Source organism: Mugil cephalus, chromosome 12 (genome assembly GCF_022458985.1).
Source record: "Mugil cephalus isolate CIBA_MC_2020 chromosome 12, CIBA_Mcephalus_1.1, whole genome shotgun sequence".
NCBI classification, from domain to species: domain Eukaryota; kingdom Metazoa; phylum Chordata; class Actinopteri; order Mugiliformes; family Mugilidae; genus Mugil; species Mugil cephalus.
The window spans coordinates 5008743-5036273 of record NC_061781.1 but is presented as its reverse complement, the minus strand read 5'-3'; the positions used below and the strand labels follow the sequence as shown (position 1 = coordinate 5036273).

At 40.7% G+C, this 27531-nt stretch overlaps 2 protein-coding genes across 6 annotated transcripts; both read right to left on the bottom strand.

Moving 5' to 3' along the window:
- Positions 1-46: 46 nt before the first annotated feature.
- LOC125017456 (interferon alpha/beta receptor 2-like) lies at positions 47-11591 on the bottom strand. Of its 2 annotated transcripts, none has more exons than XM_047600678.1 (8): positions 11464-11591; positions 10812-10939; positions 9392-9521; positions 8120-8289; positions 7212-7354; positions 6835-6994; positions 4787-4914; positions 47-2105 (listed from the first exon to the last, which is right to left on the bottom strand). In XM_047600678.1, exons 2-8 carry the CDS (start codon positions 10858-10860, stop codon positions 1410-1412), a joined length of 1476 nt encoding a protein of 491 aa, XP_047456634.1. In that variant the 5' UTR covers positions 10861-10939; positions 11464-11591; the 3' UTR covers positions 47-1409. The 2 variants fall into 2 exon arrangements, with proteins under 2 accessions (XP_047456634.1, XP_047456635.1); XM_047600679.1 differs by having other exon boundaries at positions 10812-10915; positions 11464-11566.
- Positions 11592-12986: 1395 nt separating this feature from the next.
- On the bottom strand, positions 12987-25811 carry LOC125017455 (interleukin-10 receptor subunit beta-like). Of its 4 annotated transcripts, none has more exons than XM_047600673.1 (8): positions 25549-25811; positions 25346-25433; positions 24963-25092; positions 17382-17542; positions 17118-17290; positions 16394-16553; positions 15412-15530; positions 12987-14509 (listed from the first exon to the last, which is right to left on the bottom strand). In XM_047600673.1, exons 2-8 carry the CDS (start codon positions 25389-25391, stop codon positions 13742-13744), a joined length of 1557 nt encoding a protein of 518 aa, XP_047456629.1. In that variant the 5' UTR covers positions 25392-25433; positions 25549-25811; the 3' UTR covers positions 12987-13741. The 4 variants fall into 4 exon arrangements, with proteins under 4 accessions (XP_047456629.1, XP_047456631.1, XP_047456632.1 ...); XM_047600675.1 differs by having other exon boundaries at positions 25560-25811; XM_047600676.1 differs by lacking the exon at positions 25549-25811 and having other exon boundaries at positions 24963-25228.
- Between the last annotated feature and the right edge of the window lie 1720 nt (positions 25812-27531).

The following is a 27531-nucleotide window of genomic DNA, read 5'->3' as shown; positions in this document are numbered from 1 at the left end:
AATAATAGTAATAATAATTACAAGAAGACAAGAACAAAACAGAAAGTTGAGACACAGTCATTTTATAGATTTAGATATAAAAACCATTACAAATTATTAGCAAAAGTCAGTAGGTTCTGGCATTGACACTTTTTTCTTTCTTCTTTTTCATACAATAGTTTTTAATAAAAAAATACAAAATTTTTTACACATTATTTTTTCAAAGCTACTCAGTTTTCACAAGTTTGGTTTCAGTGTGGTTGAAAGAGGATGTACAGCCTTAACATAGCAACCTGTGACAATCATCAGTCAGTGACATATATGTGTGTATATACTGTATATTGTATAGTATGTATATATATTTATATGCATGATGGAAGTGCGTGTTTCTCCATGTAACCTATAAACGATCAGTTTTAGTCCATGTTATGTTCTGTAAAAATATTTTCTGTCCACAGTTTGCCTTTTGATACTTGACGACTGTTAACTATTAGCTACACCTAACTCCATTCGGCCTGGGCTGTCAATTGCACCATGCCGCAGTAACAAAGCTCCCTGTACCACTGGCTCTAAAGGTTTCTAAACATTTTTCAGAGAGATACTTAAAAACATATACCAGCTTGCAGAACTTTGCAATGGATGGCCTTGGACGGGCAGCTGGGTTTTGAATGACTGGTAAAGTCCACGTCGAATGAATTCACTTCGACCCCCTCCCACCCCCCCACACACAGACACAAACAATTAATAAAAGTAAGGACTTTTGGGAATATGAAACATATCTTAAGGCTAATAGCATCATTGACTAAGCCGTATTTGAACGTTTTTCAGAAAACAAGAAAAAAAATGAATTTTCACCAAGCACACTGGTATTTGTTATTGATATTATAACAATTGATCAATGATGCTAAATTACAATTATGCTAACGACATAGAAAACGCTAAAAATATTTATTAAAACTTCTGTGTGCTTCTTTGTACTCCATCAACTCCAGTACCTTTGTAGGATATTCCTTACTTAAACACAGAGTATAATTAAAAAAAATAGAGAATCTCAATTCTTCCAGTACTCAATGAGGGATCTGAATGACTTGTATTTGATTAGTGGACTTGCGGTGGATTTAGAAGAAGGAGACGTGGGCACCGGTTAGCCGAGTGGCCTCGTTTCCCTCGTGCTCCCGGCTCAGACCAGCTGACCGTCAAACACGTGATTTCAGGCGGTTGTAGGTGTGATTATGAATGCATCATTGGCCTTGTGATGGGTGTACCCCGCCTTGCCCAAGGAGAACTGGGATAGGCTACATATAAACCGATAAACTGATGAAAGGAACTATGACCCAGGCCTCGCCACCACAGCGCCTCGGTAACAATGGTTTTCACATACTGTGAAATCATATGAGAAACACTTAAAATACTTCTATACAAAGAGTCTGTCAAACATTTGCTCGTGGGCGTCCCATATATCCATTGTGCTCAAGTATTTCCTCCTCCTCCTCCTCCTCCTCCTCCTCCTCCTCCTCCTTCTCCTCCTCCTCCTGCTCCTCGACAACATCGGCACACCAGAGTACTGTATCTGTGGCGAATTCCTTGGTATCCAAAGTTTTACACTCTTCTTTGGCAGAAGGAGACTCCACCTCTGGCACACCAACATGCAGCTGGCCCTCTTCCTTCAGCCAACCAAAGGTTAATGTGAAGATGTTCACCTCCTGGCCGTTGTCCTCCTCCTCCAACTCCTCATCCTTGATTCTCCCTCTAGTCAAACCATTCGTGCCTGTGGTCGTCGTTTGGTCCGATCCAGCTCCAACATGAACGTCTGTTAAAGGTTTGGCTTCGGGGAGTGGGTTGAGGAAGGTCAATGGATCGTTTTTAGAAAACCCGGGAGGAGACTCGGGTCTGGAGGTTGAACATGTTAATGCTGATAAAGAAGAGGGGTAAGAAGAGAGGAGTTTAGTGCCCACTCCAACATGGTAATTTCCTTTCCCTTGGGCGCCCTCGGTTTCGTTCTCCTCATCGCTCTCATCTGAAGATGAACAGCTCCTCTTCTCATCAGCAGAGGGCGCCATCAGCTTAACATTCAGGAAGGAAGAGGAGGAGGAGACGACGACCTGTTCGATGTGAGGGATGGATGTCTGACACAGAGACAGACAGAGAAAGATTAAAAACAAAGAAGAACTGGTCAGACAGAAACAAAGACACGACTTTTGTAAATGCAGTCCCTTTGGAACAACAATTCGCACAATGGCAATGAATCTGAAGAAAAATCAAACATAAAGTGTTTCATTTAGAAACTGATTTTTTACTATTATACTAAATGTGAGGATACAACATGACAAAAAATTAAACATTGATGTTAATATATTATTTCTAATTAATCTGCTGATCTACATTTCCCCTGTAGAGATCACACTCATCAGTCTCCCACACCCACTCCACTGCGCCCATAAACCTTTTTACATCTCCCAATTCCCCAAACTGACGAGAAAAAAAAACAACATTCACTGAAAAGCTGATGTTTTCACCCCTGACACGTTTCACATTTAATATGTATTCACCGGCCACACGCCGGTCTTGAACGAGGGGATCTCCCCATGTCTTGCTGTGGTTCTGCTTGACTTCAGGCAGTGAACAATGGAACGTGAAACCCTATTTCTATATAAGCATATTCAAATCCCCCTCGCATGAGACACGGCAGTCTTAGAAAGGTCAAGGGTAAACAGCGCCCACGCGTTTAACGGTCCTTATATCTAGGATCATGTTGCTTTTATCCATGTGCGGTAGCTTGATGTTTTCCTCTAACGTCATGCTGACAACTAGAGTTTCCAGTGTGAACTTCATTCTCTGCAAATAGACTCAGAGTCAGAGCCACAGATGATTTTAACCTGCTTTTGACTTTGGTCCTGTGCATTAACATCTGACCTGGTCAATCCAACCATCAGAGACCAGCTGTAAGAGCCTGTGTGCATTAAGAAAATACATCTCCAGCCAGCTCTTCACATCTGATCTATGGTTTTTGTCTCTGCGTGCAGGTTAACTCCACCATCTTTAAACAGCTACTGTCACTAATGGACCTCTACTCGTCTTTCAGATGTCTAACTTATTATTTATCTCAGTCCTGAAGTTGGTTATTTTTGAAACATGCATTAAAGCCAGATAACAACTTCAACCCTTGAACCTTCCATGCGTAATGTAAATACGTAACTCATCATGCAACAACATGGCCACATCAATAAACAACCACACGCTTTCATTTGTTCATTTCTGTTTAGACTTATTTCTTATTTGGCTTGTTAACAAATACAGGGACAAATATTTGAAAAGGCTCTCATTACTAATGAACAGATTAAATTTTGTGTTTTAACCGACATCAGAAGGAAAAACAAATGCCACGGACCACCCTGTATTTGACACCGCCCTTGACTTGGCTGGTCTTTTTTTGGTGCTTTTTTCCTTTTAGGAAACGTGACTCAGGATGCATTGTGTAACCTACTAAAGGAATGTGGGCACATGTGACCCAGACCACATCGACATGGTCCGAGGTCACGGGTCGGACAACTCAAATGTTTCCTCAACATGTCCTAGTTGTCATCACACCTGTACTTTAAGCAGGTCACTTGTGATTCTGCAGGACGGAGGCTGACGCGAGGTCTGAAAATCAGGATTTTAGCAATAGGCTGAAAAAGACTTTAAGTGACTGCTTGTTAACATTGTATAGTTTTGTACTCATTGTGTTGTCTGACAACAGAAAGAGAAGAGTATAAATATGCGAATGAATGCAGCTTTCTTTAGAATTTGTCTGACCGCTGAACATTTAGCCTGCGTCATATCAAATACCAAGATAAACTATGTGCCACGATTCAGATTTAAAATACTGGAGTATGATGTTTGTCCATATCAGTGAACCTTAAAGGTCTACGTGCTAGCGTGGATGTCTAATATAAACCGAAAGGGTCATAAAACTGGGCTATCGTGTCTTATTAATAGCAAAGTCCGAAATTGTGCGACATTTTATATTTTTATATTTTTCTAACACATACTAGATCCTAATCTGTCACCCAACCAGTCACAGATGAATGAGAGAAGGATACAGCATGCCTTCTGGGTATTCTGATTCACATCATCTAACCTCAACTCCACCACCAGCAGCTCAGTGGAGGCGTATGTAGAGACAAGGTCAAGTAAGGCACCCGAAAGAAAGTGCGAGGTGGCCTGTAGCCTGTAGCTGCCTTTGTTGCTTTTCTTCTGAAGCCACAAATCGACCGCAGCAATAGGAAATTCATAAAAATCACATGTAGAACGCGTGCGTGTCTGTGGGTTCTGCTCAAGTACGCATCCGCTCACTGATGTTTTCTCTTACTTTAGTCTTTAACTGTGCCACTTGCTGTGAAACCACAAATAAAAACAACTCGATTGATGCGTGGTTAAAGGAACGGATTAGCCAAAAACGGTAACACACGGCAAACGTGATCAAACGTGACTGATTGGTGCATGACTTTAAATCAGTTTTAATCCTTTTGGAAATATATTACACCGTTCTGCTGGGTCACGTGACCAGCTACAACGTGAAATCCTGCAGTTTATCTACATTCATTTATCTACACTTTACAAAGTGGATATTTCTGGCAAACATTTCTAGTTGAATCAGTATGAATCCGTGTTTGGGAAGCAGCTGTACGCTGCAGGACGGAGCAGCATTCTGTGTTACTTCATTTGACGTGAGTGTGATAATAAAAGCCAGCTGTGGTCTCAGGTGTTACTGTGCCTGTAGTTAGTTCTCCCCAATGATACAACAACACAAGTAAAAGTGACTTACAAGGAAAGAAGGCAGGGGTCCCCTTTTCATGCAGATGAAACCGGCGTTGACCAGCAGAACTACGACGGTCCCTGCAATCCCTCCTGCGACTACCAGCAACACGCACAACACGGCCGAGATGACGGGGTCTGCAAAAAGGACGCACTGTTAGCACACACATATAGACACACTTCCTTTATCATCACCACAGCCGACAAGGATCCAAGGATCCAAGGAAATTTCACTGTCATTCCGACAACATGTACTGTGTAGAACTACATGTACTATGTACTATGTACTATGTACTATGTACATGTTGTGGGGCTTCTGTGCTTAATTTCGTTCCACAACATGTACATGTACAATTAAGCACAGAAGCCCAGTTCAGCCAACACGACATTTAAATGACAACATAAAGTATAAAAACAGTACAAAGTAGAAACAGTATTTACAATGAATAACCAATTTAGGTTAAGAGTAAATATATAGCTTATTTTCTGGTGTGGGGGGCAGCAGGTGTGTGCGTGTGTGTGTGTCTGTATGTGTGTTTGAAGGGGCCATCAGAGCTTAACAGTCTAACCACTTGTGGGTAGAAGCTGTTACTGAGTCTGGTGGTTCTGCTCCGGATGCTCCTCCACTTCCGGCCTGAAGGGAGGGGGGCAAACAGCGTGTGTGTGTGCAGGCTGGGTGGGGTCCTCTTTGGTGCTAGAGGCCTTTTTCCTGCATCTGGTTATATAAATGTGTGTGGTGGTGGTGGTGGTGGTGGGCAGGCTGCCTCTCACAATCCTCTGTGCAGCTCTCAGCACGTTTTGTTTCAAACTCAGGATTGTGGAGATAAAGCCGAAATAATTGAGAACGTGACACTGGAATAAAAACAATTGCTGGATATAACAGCTGAGTAATTCATAACCAGCCAACAACGTGCCAAACAACACATATGTGAGCTGTGGCACACAGGCCTCGTGGTGATGATAACAGAAAATGGAGTGTGTGTTGTACATCAGCAGGGAGTATGTGACAGGCTTCTCTGAGTGAGAATATATCTGCCAGTTATTAAAGATGTGAGCAGGGTTGTTGATCAGATACCACTTGTGCACACTAGAGCTGCAACTACATAAATACATCGATTTATGTGGAATACATCCACACGCTGTAATGTTTACTGAAAGAATCTGATTAAAGAGTGACCCTGATGCCTGAGAGAGGCATGTGGGTTTTCAACAGTGACTTAAAATGGTCCAAACTCCGGGCAGCTTTGATATTGTTCCAGAGTTCGGAGTCTGATAGTTGATCAGTACCTGGGAGTCTTCACTGTGTCCTTATCGTTTGTTTTTAAGGAAAAAAAACACAACTGAACTGATCAACTGATCTTCTTAAATCCTCTTAACAACTTCACCAAAGCTCATGTGGAAACAGAGAAGCAGGCTGCACTTGAACAATTGGTTGGTGAATTTCAGTGTCTAGAGTAATCAGCTCTTTAGCTGCTCTACATGGAAAAGGCTTTGGAGAAAATGCTGCATATTACGCTGCACATAAGCTCATGTTTTTATGTTCACTTCTGTTGCGTTGTATGAGTTGACATTGGTGCTGTTATTATAGAGTATGTTCCTTTTTGTTTTTTGTTGAGCAAGAGCCACATGCCAGAAGTGTCACTGGCCACAGCCGACATTAGTCCGTGATCGTGCTTCAGTTACCATGTAGACAACACCATGTGACAATACTGCATGTCTTCAGGTCAAGAACATAGATTTTGTTGTTATTGCAAAGCGTTACTTTCTACTCTGTTTTTGTGTGTGACGTCATTTTGAACATTTTGAAAGGACTTAGTAGCAATTTTTATGTAGGAAGGACTTCAAGAACTTGGTGGACTTCAACTTGGTGCTACGTAGTTTGTGGTTGGGCTCCTTAAAAGTCTATTATATCCTCCTGCTTTTTGAAGCACTTGAAAATTCCCTCAGGAAGTCTTGATCAGTCAGAGCTACTGACTGATCCGTGGGTGTAGAAAGTTTGAGGGATGAAAGGAAAAACAGAAAGAGAAACCCAAAACATAGCAAACATGCAAACTGTACCTGGAGTGTATAAGGCAGGGATGAAAACACACTTAGGTTGGCTAAAATTGGAACTCTTGTTCTCAAAGCTGTCTTTGAAGCAAACGGATACACAATATTTTCTGCCAGGTACAGGAACTTCCCAGATCACACTATCCAGAGACTGGATGTCCTTGTGGAACTGCACAAAAAACACAAAGACAAGTGTTAGAAAAATATAACACGCACTACTCCCCTAAATAGAAACTAGGTTTGAGTCAGATGTGGTAATATATACCATAGATGAGGTACCATTTGTAATCAGTTCTACACTAAAGCCAAAGCAATTCAAACTTTACTTCAAACTAGTCAACCGTGTCGGCAGAAATGAATGAAGGAGTATTATGTTTACACAGTACCGGTTTGTCTTTACTTTTGATCTGGAGTCGGTATTGAAGAATGTCGTAGATGTCCCGGGGGTGGCCCGGGGGAGGCTCAAGGTCCACACGAATGCTTGTTTTGTTGCAGACTGAGACGTTTATCTGTGGCACGCTCAGGAGGTCTGGGACACACAGGAGGAATAGTAGTCACATACAGAGAGTTTCTATCAAGTCACATAAACCCCTGCACATACACAGACCCGACTTAACATTATGACCACCTTTCTAACATTGTGTAGGTCTCCATTGTGCCTCCAACACTCTCTGACTCATCAGAGACATGGGTCTTCTGAGGGTGTTAGTGGGGGCCTTTGTGTCCTATGAGTTGAGGGGAGGGGCCTGTGTGGTTTATCCTACAGATACTTGATCAGTTTGGGATCTAATGAGTTTGGAGGCGTGCATGTGTCAGGCTGCATCCTGCTGGGGGACGGCTGCTGCCATCAAGTGTCAAGTGCCATTGCTATGGGGTGGGGGCGCCTGGTCTGGTCTAGGTGGGTGCTACATGTCTAAGTAAGATCCACGTGGATACCAGGTCCAAAAGAGCACTGAACTGTCACAAGATGTCAGTGGTCATAATGTTATTGTCTGATCGGTGTGTGTACATAGGATTTGACGCGCAACATATTTGGTCACGACGTTCTGCCTCACTGATGCATAATAAGAAACTGTAACATAGGTCATCTAAGAACGACATAAATTGTTACACCTCCTTCAGGTTTCTTCTGGATGCAACAGCTGTGTAACATAACCGGCCCTCAACGGAAAATCAGTCCATGAGAGAAACAGTTTTTTTCGTTTACAGCAGAAATTCACACGTCACTTTAAAGATCATCTCAATTATCTCTCTTCCATTGAAGTTCTATTATTTCCACTACGCTGTCACTTACTCAAAGGTCTAAAACCTTCAATGAGGGCAGGTTTTGAGGTTTGTCCTTCCAGGTGACCTTCCACCTTGATGATGTACTCGCTCGTGGGATCTTTGAACACCTTCGTCATGTTGCAAACAAGTGGCTGCAGGACACGCTCACAGCCAACTACTGGCGCCAGGGAGGAGTCCCTGGAGGGTCAAATAAGAGATAAACAACTGGAGTTGAGTTCTCACTGCACTGTATGAAAGTGAACAGAACATTTACATTGATTTATTTAGAAACATGAGCAGGAAATGCGTGCTCTGTGTGGACCTACATACAGCTATGGAAAAATGCAAAAACCTTGTACCCTGCACAGTCGGTCCTTTCTCCATCACGCTTTAATTTAGACACTGACGTCTGTCTTCACGCTAACACAATATAAAGTTTTGGAGCAACTTTCGATGCGATATTTTTTCCTGTGTCCCGAGACAGAATGTGTGTTAATTAATGACAAAATATATACTGTACATTTTTATTAGATTTTATTAATTATTTAGTCTTTCAGTTGGGTTTTGATTTCAGTTCATTTTTAAGATTCGAAAAAAAAAAAAAAAAAAAACCTTGACTAATACAGGGAGGAAAAGGGTGGGATGAAAGTTTGTTCCAGATTGTTTTGTTTATTTTGGGAAAAGTTCCATATTGTGCACATCTCTATGAAATTTAACAACACATTCGTCCTGTCAGACAATATCTAACTTTCTCAGCAGCTGTTTTCACTCTCCAAAACAATAAAGCTATTGACTGACAACATGTACATTTTTAAGTTGTAGTATTGTTCCACATTCCTGCGGAAATCTCAGTGTCGACGAACCATTGCTCAGTCAAACCGTGCTCATCTGGGCAGTAACGTCAGGTTTGTGGAGGTTGGAGGTAATCTCTCTAATCTTTGCTGTCGTAAAACTTTCCATAGCTCCACCTTAAGACACAGTTACTTTTGTCTACTACAGGTTAATCTTCAAACTATTCCTACGTAGGGCTGTGCCATTTAATGTGAATTGAAAACAGTGATTACTGTTTTGTACTTGAGTCAGTTTCTTTAATTATTTTAACTGATTATTTTATCTGATTTAATACATGCATGGTAGCCGAGGCTTGACAGGGTTGTCCCCAGTTTGTTGTGTCTGACAATAACAAAAAACTAAAAAAGAGAGTAAGAATGTGGAATACGGTACGAACATTGAGCATTGGGTACACCTGGCACCTTGAGAACAACTTTTAAGACGAACACACACCCAGATGAAACCGCACCTTGTTGTTGCAGCAGTGACACTGTAGTACACATCTGTTGGTGTTGCTGGCCCACGCTCCCATGTCAGCATATAGCTGAAGTCGCTTAGGGTCCAATTAACATTGACAGGCGCTGGGAGCTCAAGCAAAGCTGGAATACAGAAAGGAAAAATGATTAACCAAAGGTAAAAGCAAGTCATTTTACACATGAAATTGTGTATGTGGGGCTGCAATGTAATAAATGACCACAAGTACATAATGCTCACGTTCTCCAAACATATCTGGCGGTGAAAAAGACATGATTTTATACCCCCCAAAAAGGACCGCGCTTTGTAATATGAGACTGCATACCACAGCAGCGTGCACAAGCACCTCAAAAGAGTAGATTCAAGTACCACATTAACAAGACGGAAGCAACAGCACGGGGTCGAGCACAGTGAGTTCTGTCTGACTGTTATTTTGTACAACACAACCACTGTTATGTTCTGATGTCGAAAATCTTTGAGCGTTCTGCTGTGGCTGGTCAGGAAGGCTGACTCTGTCACTGGCTGCAGGCTTTTTGGAGGACACGGAACAAACTGCTACGAATCAAGCGCGACCCTGATCACCACCTCCACCGCACAGCAGAAAGACAACGAAGCACCTTCTCTGAAAGGATCAGATAACTTTGCTGTTTGTCGAAATCTTTCCTGCCACAAGCCATCAGTCTGCACGACGCCTCATCTCTGTGTGACGTGTGACGCCCGACTGACTGGCACGGTTGCACCCGATCATGCGGGTGCACTTGGTGGTCCCGTCCTACCTCACCTCAAAGACTTCACCGAAACAACAACAAACAGTGGAAACTACATTTAAAAAAGAGAAAAGTTAATAAAGCTAGGGAGGGTTACGGAGTTTGTGGTGTTGGATGACCGGCCCATTTCTGGAATAGAGAACGCAGGCTTTCTGATGTCATGCCAATGTAAGTATCGCCACCAGGAAGATTTCTAGAGTCAAATACTTTGGTTCCTGACAATTGTGCTGTGTAGTTGCAAAACACTTGACATTTGCTATGAATGAAGAAGCTCCTCGACATAATCGATACGATCCGGCGTCATTACACATCACGAGAAGTATGTGAAACTTAAACACTCCTCACTAGGATGGACTGTTCGCGAGAGCGTGAAAATCAGCCTGACAGAAAGAGTCCCGCAGACGTAACAACACTTCAACAAGATTAGAGGCTTGAGAGTTAAACATTTTGAACTGCAGCGTGTTTGGTTTAATTGATATGCTGGTATTGCAGTTTTTATGGCATTGAGAGGTGACCAAGAAAATGAAAATGAAAGACTCTAAAGCTCTATGACACCTGCAGAGGAACACACACATGCATACATACAATAAAAAAAAAGAGGGAGGACATCTCACCCTAACATTTAACAACACATGAATGTGCTCTCACCTGGATGGGCCAGCGGCAGCCATGTGAGCATCCAAATGAGGGCCGTCATGACGGACTGACCATGATGGGGTCCTACGACGGTCTGGACCCTGGAGCCGCTTTCACTTTCCTCACGAACACAAACGACACTGCGAAGGCACAGGTAACGTTGAGACGTTTAGTTTCGGTCGGAGCACACGCTGTGACTTGTTTCACTAACATGTTTCAAATCAAACAGTAAATGTTAACTGGCTTCAAAAGAAAGCCAATTGGGTATAAAACCAACTCATGAAGAATAATTAATAATCGTTAGCTTTAAAAGGGAGATTCCTGGAAGTAAGTTAAGTTGTAAGCGACATCTCAACACTGAGTTCGACGGTTTTATGAAAATAAATAAATAATGTACTAATGTAAAAACTAATGTAAAAAAAAAAACACATAAAAAAACATATGTGGTGTATATAGTGGTAAATATGTATCACTACGGAACGTTACTTTGCCCAGAAACAATAAATATTCGTGTTTTTTCACAACACGCCCACTCGCCGGAAATGTATGTATGTACAGTTAGCCAGCTAGCTAACTTCACAGCATGTCTACTACTAAGTAAATCAAGCGCTACAACCCGTTTGTAACATGTAACAATGGTAAACCCGTATAAAACACCTGGTACCTGATGCAAAATGTGAGTCCATGAGCTTCCCTTCACCCGCTGCTACTGGAGTTTGAGAGCCGCTACTAACAGCCGACCGATGCGCTACGCAGACTGTATAATAAGAACACACCGAACCGCTCACGCTACCTTTAAGGACCTACAGTAAAGTTGTATTTCCTAATTGACCGTGCTTAAATTGTCTGTTTGAATGGTTTGACCTAATAGTTTTCGCATATTTGTGTTCCTCTAACGAATGGGTATTTAAGAAAAACGACAAAATAGCATTACTTAAAGGATTCTCGACTAGGCTGCCAGAGATTTGCCGACACGTAGAGGGGGGAAAAATCATACTTGTGTTCATCAGAAATTTGTTTTTGTACACAGTGAAAGAAAATATTAAACACGTGTTATATGCATTGAAACCAAACACACAGCAGTGTTTTATTTTTAATAAAATAAACAGCCTGCCTGCAGTCAGGTCGCAGCTGTAGTAATTACGAGCAGTCGTGAAGGCAGCAACGAGGTTGGGAAGTCTTGGATTTGATGGGAAGTCATGTGACTTAGTGTAAGAAATGCCGCAAATGCCGAAACATGGAGGCAAACCTTTTTTGTTCCGCATTTTACTTTATTATTAGTATCATTATGAAACAGTTTTATTAACAATGTACATATATACTTACAAAGTTACATCAATAGGAAACTACAAAATTCAAGGGATACACATCAAAGTGAAATGACATAAGCGTCCAGTGGAGAAGGTTTCCTTTCTGAAAACTTCGGATTGGTTCTGGAGAATTTACATTTGTGAATATAGAATTTAGCAAGTAGTGCAATCAAATAAATAATAAAATAATAATTTCTTAAGGAGACTTGAATGTCAACAAAACTAAAAATGACATTTTCCAATCAAAGTGCAAAGTCACACAACATATTTTCCACTATGAAATTAGATATGTATTGCCAGAATTTACATCGTGTGAACACATTTCCAAAAGGGGACACACAAAACATACAATTCATATCATAATCTCCAAATCCAAATTTGATAAAAACCGGTAGAGTAACTGGTATCTGAAATTGTTGCATAAATTCCTGATGTAAAAATAAGAAACTATCATCACTGAATAACTGTTTGACTAATAATAACATTACTGAACCGCTCTTTAAAAAACAGAGACCTGTCTATTGATGAGCACACCAATAGGGTTTGTTTAGAAAGCCTGGTTTGGTAGGGTTGCCATAGGAGTGTTTACATTTAGGGCGCACTTAATTGAAAACAGGCAGACAAACAGACACACCCCACAACAGCGGTGTCACCTGAGAACTTATGACATGCAAATGACATGACTCCGTGTTGTACTTGAGGTCATTTTCATACCAGGTTCCTCCTGCTCCTGTAGAATTTCTTTGTTCGCTTTCCACCGTCATTGCTCCCTCTCAGCATTGACAACCACACGCAAGCAAATTAAATATAACAAACAATCTCATGATAGGATAAGAGGAGGTCGTGGAAAATCCATTAACACACAGTGGAATCCGAATCTGTTTTATTTTTTATTTATTGGGATTATTATTACACTACAAGCTTGATTAAATATCTGTCCACCATGCTTCACGGTGGGGATGATGTGTTCGTGGTGAAGTGTTTGATGTCCACCAAATAAAGTGTCAAGTAAAATGGCAACTTCTTCCTCCCACATGCCTCTGGGGCAAAATCTAGTTGAAATTTAACATGAGCAAGTTTCCTATGAAGAACCTGTGCAACAGTTATTGTGTCCAGTCAGTCTCTATCTCAGTTGCTGAGGTCAGTCCTGTGCTGGTGTGACGGATTTCTGGGACTCTATCGTGACCCGCTGAGGAGCCTAGCACATGTCGGTAGGTAACACAATGTGCTCCTTACTACGACAGTATAGATGCAGTCATTATTACCATTACACTTCTTATTTTCCTTCTATATAGAAATATAATGTAAAAAAGGATGTTGAGGTTATTAACCACTAGCTCTCACAGAACCTATAGTCAATATTTATATGTAAATACAACTTTTCTTTTTTGAGGTATCATATTAATTTTTCACATAACAAGCCCAACAGTCTGTAATATTTCTCTTCAGTTTTTCAGGAATGTGTAATGGGTGTCAAAAGTACACTATAGCTGATGAGAGATTTTACCAAACCAATGCAGCTGCTGGGAAGAAATACACTGAACACATTCATACACTGTACATACAGTAACACATCAAAGCAACACAAGTTTTTGCTCCAAAGACCTGTGTGCTCCTCAGTCTCTTCCATCCTCATCTCAAGCCATAGTAGCCTTTATGTGCGGGTTGAATCAGTCCTCCTGTCTGATTATTATACAATTCAGTTTGTGAGTCTGTGTGGCTCGAGTCTGAGCTCCAGTCTGGGGCGAGTTCATGTTCCTGACTGGACAGTGTCAAAAGGTCTGGTAGAGAGTCGTCTGTATTCTGCTCCGATTCCTCTTCCTCTTCCTCTTCCTGCTCCTCTTCCTCACATGTAGCCAGTGCACCCAGGATGACAGAGAACAGATTGACATCACCAGAGACGTTCATCGTTGTCGTCGTCGTCGTCGTCATCTCCTCCTCCTCCTCCTCCTCCTCCTCAATTTCCTTCACCTCATCTGTGACTTGTCTCTGGACACCTGCTTTGTCCCCCTTATGCGTGAGGGACACCTCTGCTTTTTCAGCTTTGACCTCGTCTTGAGGAGGCTCTACATACAGCGTCTTCAACTTGGCTGACAGTTTCTCTCTGAAACTCCCATCCGAACGTGATGGAGCCATCTCGCTGTTCCCCGATGTATTACCAGAGCCTTGGCGGGACATTTCATCTGGAGAAAGCTCCCCGACTCTGTCCAAGTAGACATGTCCCTCATCCTCATCCTCTGCCTCGTCCTCGTCATCCTCCTCCTCTGAGTTAGTTTCCCGTGTGGCAGGTGATAGAGTTGCGGGATTGCGCTTTCTATTTTTTCCCATCTCTGAGCAGATGGAGAGCTGGTCCGGGAATGTCCTCTCTGGAGTCAGGACGTAGCCATGGCTCAGAACCGTCTAGAGAAGTAGAGGACGCAGGGATAAGAATAAAAATTAAAACAAATAAAATTAAAAGTGTAAAAACCTGTGGTTTGAAGCCTTAACCAAAATATGAATTAGTGTTCACATCCGTTTCTATATGATGAAGCTACTGGACACTGAATTTCACAGGATTAATAAAGTACCCATCTATCTATCCATCTAGGAGCAGAAAACTAAATTCCCTATTTGTAATTTGACACAGGGTGAACAGGATGGCAAACTTTGGTATGAAGTGCTGATTAGCTGACCTTTGAATAGGACTCACAACACTAAAGTAAATAATATACACATTTACACTTTAGTTAGGATTTGAAGGTGGGTGGAATAGCTGCGTTGTATTCGTTACATTACAGCTTGTTTTCTCCCAATACACACCACACACACTGGACTCATACGTGGACAATCACAACACCATGTGCAGTAACATATTATACTTCCACATCCTGAAGTCTTGATGTGCCACATGGTAAAAGTATCTATTCTTCCATCTTATGTACAATTTCTATTGTCTTTGTTTTTATCTTTTGTCCTCGTTTACTTTTTATTTGTCTTTTTGTCTCCTGTGTACTACTGTCCTACAATCCGTCCGCTGCTACAACACTGTACATTTCCCCACTTTGAGATATCAGTTATTGATTAGCAGTGATTCATTTGAGAAACTGTCCCTAAACCATATTCTGATATGAAAAGAAGTAATCCAAAGATTAATGAGTTCATGCAAGAGTACTAAGAGGAACTAAGTGTTTTCTACCTATTGTTACTCAAAGCACTTCACAGTCACAATGACGCAGCTACCCATTCATTCGCGTGCACACACACACATACGCACACACACCACAGAGCAACATGGGGTTCACCGTCTTGGACAGATTTCTTACAATTAGGTCTCTGGGAAGGACTGCCTTCACTTTACAAAGGAATCCGCTGTAGTGGAGGCAAAACATGCTGATCACCACAACAATTACAGGAACAGCAACCGCACCTATAACAACAGGGCCTGGGGAGACACAAGCACACACATTAGTAAAACCTTACTTCTCTGGACCACACAACAAAGACTGTAACAACTTTATTATTGTGCAGGGGCGGAACCGTGTGTCACAGAATTATGGCACTATAGACAAATGTCGCACTGACTATCGCACATTTGAACATTTGAACACTAGACACTTTAGCTAAATGTTTTATTTACTATATATTTTATGTAAATTGGATTATACATTTTTCATCTTATTCTTATATCTATGCATTGGTCATATATATCTTGTGTCTCGTGGACAAAATAATAAAAGACACTTGAAACTCTGAAGGGCAGATTATTTATTATACTTTATTAGTATCTATCTCTTACTTGAGAATAAAACCCCACAGGATTCTGAGACTGGCAGAAAAAGACCAAAACAATAAATGTGACTGCTTGCATTTGTTAGATGTGACAATTAAATCATTCATAATTCCTAATCATGTATCCAAGTGTGTTTAGATCGTAGATTGCGTATAAATATGGACAATGTCCCAACTTCTCAGCACTGGCTGAACTGACGCTATTTTCCCGGGGATACGTGTGGTGTCATGTTGCGACTATGGAGCCAGAGTCTGATCAGCACGGTCTGAGAGTGGAGCCACGGTTGAGGAACTGTTCAGTGTTCATCTTTTTACAGTTGACGGTTTAGATAGAAATTAGAAATGACCAAACTTCACTGGGATTTGCCTGACACATCAGACAAGGGAGGACAGTTTAACTTCACGCCCCACTCTCCGTTAAAAACGCAACCTGAGAACTCTACAGATTACACTTCACCGTCTTAATAATAACTTTGTAACAGCAGCATAAACACTGACTCTGAAAGCTCATCTCACCTAGTCTCATTTCTTCATGACGGCTCGTGGTGGCACAGATCCAGTCGGACGCCTTAGTGTTCTTGTTAATGTTGCAATCAATCTCCACCTGAACGCAGTACTCCACGCCGCTGTCTAAGTTGCTGAGAGTAAAACTCCTGTTTTGTGTTTTAGAGAACTCCTGTAGATCAAATAAGAAGAAACAACTGAGTTAAAAATATGTGTGACCAAGGCAGCATGGGAAATCTGCTTGGGTGCTCTGCTCACTACCCAAGTCAACTAACTTGAACACATCATTGTTGCAGGAAAATATTTCTAAATGCTCCGCTGTGTGTGTATGGATGCATTTCTGCTTATTAACATATGCAGAGGTCGCTAGAGACGTCACTATTGTTCCAGTCTGAAGAAGAAAATCCACTTTTCGCTCTACTCATTTTGATCCAAGACAGAGATGGAGGAGGAGGTGTTTATTTTATGATCAAAACACGAATACAGTTAATTGTCAAACAGGCAGAAAGTGCTCTATTTATTTGCCTCTGTTCATTCACAATTAACGGAACCAGTCACACAACCTAACCCTAAGGAGAAGTTGTGCTTCTGGAAAACCTTGTGCTGAACATACATAATACTGTATGTTTAAGTTGAGCACAACCAAATTAAACGTTATACTTCCTCAACAATGATGCAGTAGAAAATCATGAAAAAAAATCTGAAGTTTGATGCGGGAATAAACTGGATTTCTTACCACTGCTGCTCTTTCGTCTCCATTCTTGTTCTTCCAAGAGACTCTGAAATCAAAACCATAGAATATCTGGATGTCCTCAATTTTAGAGTGTCTGTCAGCCTCAGGCAGGGTGATGTTGCCACGGACAGAGTTGCTAGATCCAACCAGTGTGAATCGTGGAGGACCTATTACAGCTTGTCACATGAAAAAGGAAAAAAAAAGTCAATTTCAATCAGTCAATTTGTGCGGACATTGACTCAAACTCATATTACTCATGTTACATACTGTCGGCGAAAGGGGTGAAGGACACATCGTGGGATCTTGGAGACAGGGTTCCATTGAAAACTGCTTGGACCATCAGATGAAATGTCTTCTTATTGGATAGCGTCAGCTTACAAGACGTATTTGTCGTGGTCTGTATGTGTTTGTGTTTTCTCCCTGCCAGTCTGAATAAAGAAAAAAAAGAAAAAGAGAACATTGCATGTAACAAACCATCACATGTGTGTTGACAGTGTCAGCTAATATGTTTAACAGATGTAGAGATGAATACCAAGAATCTATGTCTATGGACCCGTCTATGGACCCGTCTATGGACGGCGTGGCCTCACTTCCTTGCATTGGCCAAACTGATGCCATTTTCCCAGGGATACAAGCAGAACCATCTTGTGACTTTGGAGCCAGAGTCTTAACAGTACGATCCGAGCGGAGCCACACGAACCATGATATCAATGACCCAACCACGCTGCCTCCAGACTCAACTGATTAATACTACGCTCTGCTCTACCTCCACCAGTTACAAGGAAATGTTGGATTAAACACCATAGACTTATTTTTTGATTTTTCCATTACAACTTTCTCGGCAGCACCGCTTGACGGAGTGGTTGGCAGGGCAATTGGTGACATAACTTAAACTAAACTTATGCAAACAAACTGACACCTGGGAGGTATTGTACAAAAGTGGGGTAAAGACTTGTCTGTGATTTTTTTGGATTAATCGGCTACACGATTGCTGAGCCAGGATAAAAAGACGCGGCTTACTCAAGCCAGGTTACGGATCGTTAGGATAAGTGCGTGTTCACGTTATTCTTAAGAAGTCCACGAGATCGATCACAGAGTCAGCGACAGGAAAATGGAACATAGACGCGCGTCCAACTTCACCGTCGCTGAACAAGAGCTGCTTGTTGGACAATATGAAGAATAAAAGGACATTATAAGAAAAAATGGCAACACCAGAGCAATTAAAAAGGAGAGGGAAAAGCCTGGTAGATAACAGTGGACCGGTTTAATGCGCAAGTAGCTTGTACAACTGATAAACCGTACTCCACTGGAACTGTCATAGTTGCAGTTAAAGGATGTGGAGCTGATTAGTCCACTAATCAATAGTTGTTTTTTTCTTTAATATGGCACATAGAAGTACATGTTCATGAATAGAAAGAACCACCACTTCATCACCGTGCAGGTAATCTGTGACGCTGAAGATGTGGCTCGCTGGCCTGGAGGCACACGCGACTCCTTTATTTTACACAACAGCACAGTGGGGATGCGTGTGAGTATCTCTCTTCATGCGGAACTAAAAGGATGTCCTTATATAGAGAAATAGAGGCATGACAGTATGCTGATTGCTGATTGCTGGTTCTGATTAACCAACATACGCACGGTGGTGAGAACAAAATTGGCCGGTGCGCACGTGTCATGAATCCCACTGTGATTTTGCGCATGTACTGTTTTTTTTTTTTTGTGGAGACTAAGAACATTTCCGCGCACATATTAGTGAATGAGGCCCATTGTGAGTATATGCTGAAGTAAATCTACGTGATGCACAAATACTGCTAACTGACATTTCTTCAAAAGAATTTGCACCAGCAGAAACAGACAGAGCTGGCAGAACTCAAAATTCAGGAAAAAAAAAAAGGAAATCTGGAACTGGTGGAGCTGGACATTAAAAGGAGAACGCGAGAAACTAGAGATCCAGAAACTGGGAAGAGGTGCGAGATTTTAAACCAATACGACCAATACCAGACAAAATGCACATACACAGGAAAAAAAAAAAAAGTACCACACAAGATCATATGTTGACAAAAATTCTAAACTCAGCATTTAAGTTTAGGAGAGAAAATTGGCAACATGTTGACGAGCAATGTTGTCTGTGAATCAGAACACCAGAGAATCTATCTGATTACGATGCATAATTTCCGTTGTTACACACTCATAATACCCAAGGTGCTTACAAATACACACCACACAGAGGAAACGGGTGAATGGGGAGTTTGACCTATATGTAAACTGTGTTGCCCCCGTCAGCCGTGACTGAGACCGTCTTTCAACTCCAGCATCTTTAAAAGTAAAAAACGGATCAACTGCAATGACACACATGTTAATCAGACCTCTGACAGAACTCTGACAAGCAGTCTTTATTAATATTGCAATATAACACTAGAAAGATTGTTAAAGTTAAAAACAAAAGTCAGAATGATGTGGAACCCTTACAGTTGTCTTCTGTCACTAATGTTTAAGTAGTGATATGTAATTATTTCATTTTTTTCTCTTTCCTATGTATTTTTTTTTTTTTACATCTGTATTGTACTGTCGGATTTTTGTATCTTTAAAAGCTTCCAATGTCAGTGTTATATTAATAAAAACAAGATTCCAAATAAACCTTGCTTCTTCTTTTTTGTTTTTTACTGAAATATTTCGTCTATTGATTTGAGCTTTTATCTTTATATACAATCTGTGTGAAACAAAATGCTACTAAAACTAAAAGTCAATCAGCAAATGAAATTTATAATATTTGGATGCAGGATGATTTAAATGATCTAACTTGTGTAGAAAGATCATGGAAATGCTGTAAAACACATTAATTTTTTACAGTGTTGACAACAGATCCAACACAGGATGGATCTTATCCTGGTTCTTAGCCTGGTCTGGAGCAGAGGATAAATCACTGAGGTTACTTGGACAGGATAAAGTTATTCTGCTGTTGTGCAACCGACTTGAGAATAAGTTCATCCAGGATAACCAACGTATCCAGGATTAATCCCTTATCCTGGTTTTGTGCAATACCCTCTGAAGTCCCATCCAGTGTCATAGAGGTGGAGCTTATGACTATACTGCAGCCAGCCACCAGGGGGAGCCCCAATTGCTTGACTTTACAGGAGCTGTTCTGTCTTCAATCTTTTAATATATTGTAAGAACACAATATGACAGATAGATAGACAGAAAGTGATATTGTCACTTTTGAGTAATTACCACCTCATAGAACAGCCAAGTTTAAGTTATTTGCTCCTGTGCAATTCATTTCAATCAGATATCTACAAATTTGCTGGATATTATTTCCTTTATTCCATGGCCACGTGTCAAATTGTTGACAACTGGCTCACACAAGTTTACACGTCCCGTAAGATTGTTGCTTTGTCTCTTTTTCTCTTATTCACTCTGTCTCCTTCCCTCCTCAGATTCAGTCCACTCAAAGTTATTTAGCATCTCTTTCAGCAGCAACAGTTTATATTATTTGCTGGGATCTAGTTTTAAGAGATTAATGTAAACAAAGCATGTAAATAGCAATAATCCACTGCATCGACCTGAATGACAGACAGACAAATGTTTAGAGAACTTTTTCATATTTAGTTTGGATTGGTTAAAGTAAAGGGGACTAAAAAAGTAGTAAATATTAATACTGTTATTTTTCTATTTTATTTAGGATTTATTTAGGAAAAATAGTAATTGTTATAATATTTGTTTTCATTTCATCTTTATTTCCAACTGTCTGTCTTGAGATAAATGTTTTGTATTTGGTATTTTAGTGGTTTACATCCACACGTAGATATATCAACACTGCCATACTATATATAAAATGTATCAACTGGCCGCCCTCATTATGTTATTATTACTACCATTATTAGGTTAGCATTATTATTATTATTGTCATTATTATTATTATTATTATATTACTGTACTATTATGCCTTACAAAATACCAAATTAGGAATGGCGCTTCTATTTTTACTTTTTCTGTTTTGTTTGGCATTTAATATATATATTTACATTTATTATGTCTCTGCTACTCCCCGCTTCACTCCACTCTTTGTGTCAGAGGACATCGTACACGTTTTGTTAGCTTCACTTCTAAATGAATTCTGATAATAAAAAACATATTTTTAAAAATAATGAATAATAACATGATGCGGACACATCCTTCATAATTCTTAAGTAAAAGAGGCAGAACAAAAAGCAGCAAATCAAACTAAAGTCTTCTTCAAAGACGTCGATTCGCACTGGATCGGTTTTATCACAGGACCTCTGTGTTACAAGGAATAAGGTAGGTCATGTGCAGTGAACTTTTTACCACAAATTACAGACATGGCTGATTCGCACAGGATGAAGATCAGTGATGATCTCCACTACCATTACAAATGACTGGAGGGCCCTGGATAAAACTGGACTCATCAGGTGAACAGAAATCCAAATGAATCTCTTTGCATTTGTTGGATCGGCAAAAGCAGCTTTGATACAAAGTTTTCAAAGAACTCAAATTTTTATTTAGCGAGCGGGACTCATTAGAAGAAATATCACACTTTTAGATTATTCTATATTTGGGGCATTATAGAGCATTTCTTACAGCATGGATCGAGTTAAGTGAAAGTACAGTGAAAGTGTTTACTGTAAATAGTGCGGCTGAAGGGGTTTTGCAAACATTTGAGCTCAGTGGTACAGAGGTGTATCATCCGTGTGTTTCCCTATCTTCATATTCATTTATACAGACGGTTACATTTAAATTAAACGTGAAGGGTCACACTGACAGAATGTGAAACTCAGAGACACGCACGCACACAAAAATACTCCATCCCAGCAGCGCTTCATACGAGCTACCGAAACACTAGTTCCTTTAAAGGGCTCAGCTGTGGTCGCAGCTGCATCACACACACGGCGAGACGCCGCCCGTTCGCTCGATGGAGTGAAACGCCACTGTGGGAGAGCTGCCTCAGCCACGGCAGAAGAACGCAGGAGAGAAAAAGCACCAGCCAGTCACATATTCCATCAAAGATGATGCTCAAGTAAAACCACAGATTCTGAAGTCAGACTGTTCTCACTGAAAATGTGACAAATTGTCAGTAGGTTTAAGGTACTGGCTGAAAATGGGCATTACTGAGATAAAACTAAAAAAAATATATACATCCACTATGTAAAAAAAAAAAAAAAAGTGATTTAAGTGCTCTTAACTTTTCTACATGTGGATAAAATGACCACAGAACTGACCACAGAAGTCCTGAAAATAGACAAAGAACCCAATCACACAAAAGAGACAGAAATAATGTGCTTTAATATCTGTCTGTTCAAGAAAATTAGATCTGTGCTCTGCAAAAGTAAGTTCGCCTCTGTGGTTATGAATTGAATTCTGTCGAGAAGTCTCTTCATGTAACGGGACTCAGGTGTCCTTCAGTGCCCTGTTTTGTTGAAAACCCAGGGATCTGTCACAGCCTCAGCTTCACAACATGCTGTATGTTTGTGTATGTTGGCGCGGACAAAGGACAAAGCTTTCTGAGGAGCTCAGATAAAGAGTTTCATTAAAGCAAAGGAGACTGAAAAAGTATTCAATGATTATTGCTGTTATTTTTCTACTTTCTTCTCTTTAAGCGCACTGAAATTAATTTAGGAACAATATTTGTTTTTAACCTTAATTTCCCACTGTCTCTCTTGAGATAAATGTTGCGTCAAACTTATAATTATTGAAAATACCATTTGTTATTATTGAGCAAAATACAAAAATATCAACTATTCCATTTACTTACTATATATAAAATGTATCAACTGGCTGCCCTCATTGTGTTATTATAACTACCATTATTAGATTAGCAGCATTATTAAATTACCGTAATATTAAGCCTTTATCATTACAAAATACCAAATTAGGAATGATTTCTTGTCACATATATTTTTACTTTTTATTTTTTTGTTTAGCATCAAAAATATTATATATATTTACATTTTTTTAAGGGACACCTTATGATACCTTCAAAATGTCACTCAGCTCGTTATTTAAATGTGGTTCCAACTAAACAGACACAGAAGCTATAAAAGCATGCATTCATCATTCTGCACTAAAAAAAGACTGGGGGTGTCCTCCTGGCCTTTAAAGCGCTAACCACAAACCTCACGTCCCTGGGTAGACACCAGCGCAGGGACCTGGGTGTTGTTCCCCTCTTCTCTCTATCCTCTCACTTCCTGTTATCTTGCGACAGGTACAAAAGGTCTTCAAACGGATACATAGGATGAAGCCAAGCACACAGCACAGTTGAGCATCTGCAGTTAACCGCGAAATTAACGTCATAGTTTTGCACTGTACCCATCAACGAGAGCATCCTGGATCACTATATTCTATTCTATTCTATTCTTCCTTCTTTTTATATAGAACTCTGTTTTGCATTTTGAGTTTTTTGACTTATGGCTTTTAAAGCACCTATTATGATGGTTAAATGCTTTTTCTTCTTCATCTTTCTCTTCTTCTTCTTCTTCTTCTCCTCAGGATGCATTCTGAGTAATAAATCTAATTATGTCCTAGGTAGATGCACCTCTTTACTTCTATGATGACACACATTTTTGCAAAGCAGGTCATGATTTGTGGAGATAGGCACTGCTGTTAAGACGCAGATGAGCCGGGGTCTGCTCCAGGTTTCCTCTTTACTCTGTGATTCAGTGGGTTCAACCCAGCTTAGCGCAGACGAGGAGAACAAATGTGTCTCATCTGGCTCAACATCAAATACCAACCAGGTGTATACAGGATCCAAAATGGTTCAAATGAGGCAATTTGACAGCAGGCAGCAAAAAAAAAAAAAAAAAATGTAACACATTCTGTAGAGGCCTGTTCAAACATCAACTGTCAGCTAATGTAATAAAACCCAATGACACGCACATCCACATTCCAAAAATGTCCTGCATTTTTGTGCTCTACAACACGTGATATTTCAACTCCCTATAAGAAGACAACTCACAGGTACATGCCATGAGTTTACCTGTATTCCAGAGAACGACTAGACCGAACCTTTCATTGTGAAATGTGTCTGAAATGCAGCTGTAACGACATACCGTACCAGACATACCGTACCAGACATGTACTTTAAAATTCTAACCAAGATCCCAGCATTTCTAAATGTGTCATTTTTATGCCTGAAATAACTTAAAGTGCACATTCAGTTATGATACAAAGGGAAACACAAAAAAAGGACAGCTTTTACTTTACAGATCTGCCAGGGAAGAAAGGCCTTGTGCAGTATTAGAGTGGTATTATGTAATATGCCCTGTGGTAGAAATGTCTGTTAAATTTCCGATTCATCAGGAATTTCATATCAAGTGAAGCAGTGAAGGTATTTTTCTTCTCAACGGTTGTCTCTCATATAATTTACTGTCTGATAAGCTGGTCTGTACAATCCAGCACTGAAAACACTACATAATAAACCTTTCAGATTTCATCACTGTCATTTTGCAAATTAGTATAAAGTGCCGAGTTGGGGAAACCTCATTATTTACATGGTTTATGGTTCTGCATTTCATATCTGGTAAAGTTAATATGTATTTTGCACTGTTGTTTCATGCTGCTGTAACACTTTAATTACCTTAAATAAAGCCCTGTCCTATAGGTAGCTTTTATAATTTTATGGATTGATTGATTACCATTTCTAAAAATCGAAATAAACTACAGGAGACCATTTTGATGACAAATGACGACACATCTTACTTGGATACTTCAGAGATGATATGGGTAAAGGCGCCTGTTTGTCAGCACCAAAAATGTGAGAAGAAATATGTATAGGGCGGTCTGTGGTAGGAAATGAGAAGAGACGCAGTCAGCAAGACGGTGTGGGGGGGAAATTACCTGGAGAAGATCTTGTACTCCGTCCCTGGCGGGGTGCCGGGCCCGGGATCCCAGCGCAGGATGTGACGGAAGTTGTGGGAATTCACGGAGACGTTGCGCGGTGCGGGAAGGGAGGTGAGGAGGGCGAGGGCTGCGTGAACAAGGCAACACGTAATGCGGAGTGATACCGGCTACCTGCCGTCTCCTACCGAACTCCACTCTGTCAACCGGTCAACTAACCACTCTGCCCAACCATATCCAACCATTCACACCGGAGTTCAGACCGTCTTTTGTAACGCGTCAGTGAGACAATTTGCGGCGTGTCATTAACATTGAAAAATAAATAAATAAATAAAATAAATCAAACAAGTCTCCATTTCTGTGAGAGAACTGGATTGACTCACCTGTGTGAAGCAGTATGATGAGGTGAACCAGAGAGAAATAGTCCATCACTTTGAACAAGAAGTCAACTTGTGCGTCCCGTCACACAAACTACAGGAGACACAAATAAGCGAACCATGAACAAACGACACGGGCTACGTTTAGCAGCAATAGAAACGCAAACGCCCATTTCAGCCCGTGAACTAACTTTCCTGACGGACCTCACCTGTGACTGACCTGCTACTGACAGAGGCTCACTCGCCATAAACATAAACACGCCAGAGGTTAAGGGTTAGTTGGAGAACTAATCAGCCTCGTTCCGCCCCAGGTCATATTCCTCCGACCAGCTCACTGACAAACGACCGAGGGAACATAGCGGTGGTGGCTGACAGCTAAGAAGCACTAAGCGTCTGTCACTGAGTATTGACGCACACTGATTTACCGGCGCATACATTCAGTAGCAGCGAATGTTACGGAAGCAAAAGCGAAATCTGAGTTACGTTTTCTGTCAAAACTGCCAAAACACGACAAACACAGACAGACTTCCTGTGTGTCCTTCAAGATAAAATCCTCACCAGCAAATCTCTTCCCCTTATGTTAGTCACACTGGTTATATATATATATAGTGTAGAAATACCAGTGTGGAAATATTAGAATTAAAGTTATCCAGAGAGATTATACAACCTCCAAAATCAGTGTAGCCTGATGAATTTTATTTCCTTCTGTAGAAGCGCCAAGTAGTTTCTCTCTCACACCCTTGTCCAGTGATTTGTAACCAACTTTCCAAGAACAGTTCCTACTTTCTTTTTTGCTTAATGTCACTTTTTTGTTGGAAGGGTATGTGATGTGTATCTTAAACAAAAGCAACCAGAAGCTGAATGAGCAGTGGTGAATAGTCCAGTTGCCTCTGACATAGCTCGTGATGAGTGACGTACCTCATATACAATAACGCCAAGCTTCAGTTAATGGCCTGTTATGTGAAAACAGCCACGATACCAGTCAGATGAGTTATCTTTTCCTGTAGTAAACACCCTCACACTCCTGGACTGATGGGGTGGGCTCCTATAGACTTCCATAAAGCTTGATCACGTTTTTGATTATGTTGTATGAATAAATAAATAGCAGCATGCTGTTTAATTCTTCTTTAATTGACTATCACTACAAGTTAATGCTCTGTTGAAGTGCATCAACCTCATCAGACATCTGATGTAGGCTATGACCTAGGGATGTGCGTAGCATGACTTTATAATTGTGATTGCCAAAACTGACAAAAATAACAAAGACTCCTACAAATTGTCATGTCTTCAGAGCAGACAGCCAATGGTGAAAAGTTGATCTGAGCGTTAAATGGGATGAAACAGAAGCTGGGGGCTGGGGAAACATCAGTATTGCACATACGTGATAAAGGGAATTTCCAGTTTGATTATGCTAAAAACACTCAAAATGATTGTGACAAAAGGCAGAAGTCAGCACAAGTCATTCTGCTGGTTTCCAGTCTTACTTTCAGACATAAGTCCTTTATAGTTAGCTGAAGAAAGAAGTGGGCCAGTAACAGCAGCATCCTCTCTGGAGTCTAATTTTATGGCAACCCACATGGACAAAACTGTGTGGCTCAAACATGAACCCCTTTTACTTACTTACTTTGCTCAAAACGCCGGACACAACTATTGCAGGTGAGTTAAGAGATTGACATGAGAAAAAAAAGAAAAGAAAATGATTTGGGCTCTAAATCAAGCTGCTTTTGAGATAACTGTGATAAACAAAACTCGATCACTGCAGACCCACCTATGAAGTGCAAGTACATGCAAGCTTTGGAGGTTGAAGATTGACGAGCCAACCTGGGCTCCGGGTCTTGTGGATTTCACTGCAGGGGGAAATTAATAAGGAGAATAACATGAAGAAAAATAATAAGGGTTCACCAGTTAGCTGCTTGAGACACTGAACAGCTACAAGATTTACTTTAGAGTTTATTTTTATTGTTTCCTAATTAATAGTATTACTTATTATGATTGCTTTGCATTCCTTGCCTTTATTAGTTATACATATATGCGGCTGAAGTCTACTCTTACGCTGAAGTCACTTCATTTCATTTCCTTTACCTTTGCCACTTGTTGACAGTCAGAGCCAAACGTCACTCGGTAGTTTCCCTGCCTGACAGCTCTTTAGTGCAGAGCTGTTTAGAGATCACTAGAGGGCGCTGCAGCTCGGG

Bases quoted from the DNA above. Each gene is read 5' to 3' on its own strand.
- LOC125017456 (XM_047600678.1), bottom strand. From the start codon at position 10,860: ATGACGGCCCTCATTTGGATGCTCACATGGCTGCCGCTGGCCCATCCA. The intron at 8,290-9,391 runs GTGCGGTTTCAT...TTGACCCTCCAG, and splicing joins GTCACTGCTGCAACAACAAG to GGACTCCTCCCTGGCGCCAG. The intron at 2,106-4,786 runs GTAAGTCACTTT...TCTCTGTGTCAG, and splicing joins GACCCCTGCCTTCTTTCCTT to ACATCCATCCCTCACATCGA.
- LOC125017455 (XM_047600673.1), bottom strand. From the start codon at position 25,391: ATGGACTATTTCTCTCTGGTTCACCTCATCATACTGCTTCACACAG. The intron at 16,554-17,117 runs GTAAGAAATCCA...TTTGATCTACAG, and splicing joins GAGACGAAAGAGCAGCAGTG to GAGTTCTCTAAAACACAAAA. The intron at 15,531-16,393 runs GTGAGATGAGCT...GTGTCTCCCCAG, and splicing joins TCATGAAGAAATGAGACTAG to GCCCTGTTGTTATAGGTGCG.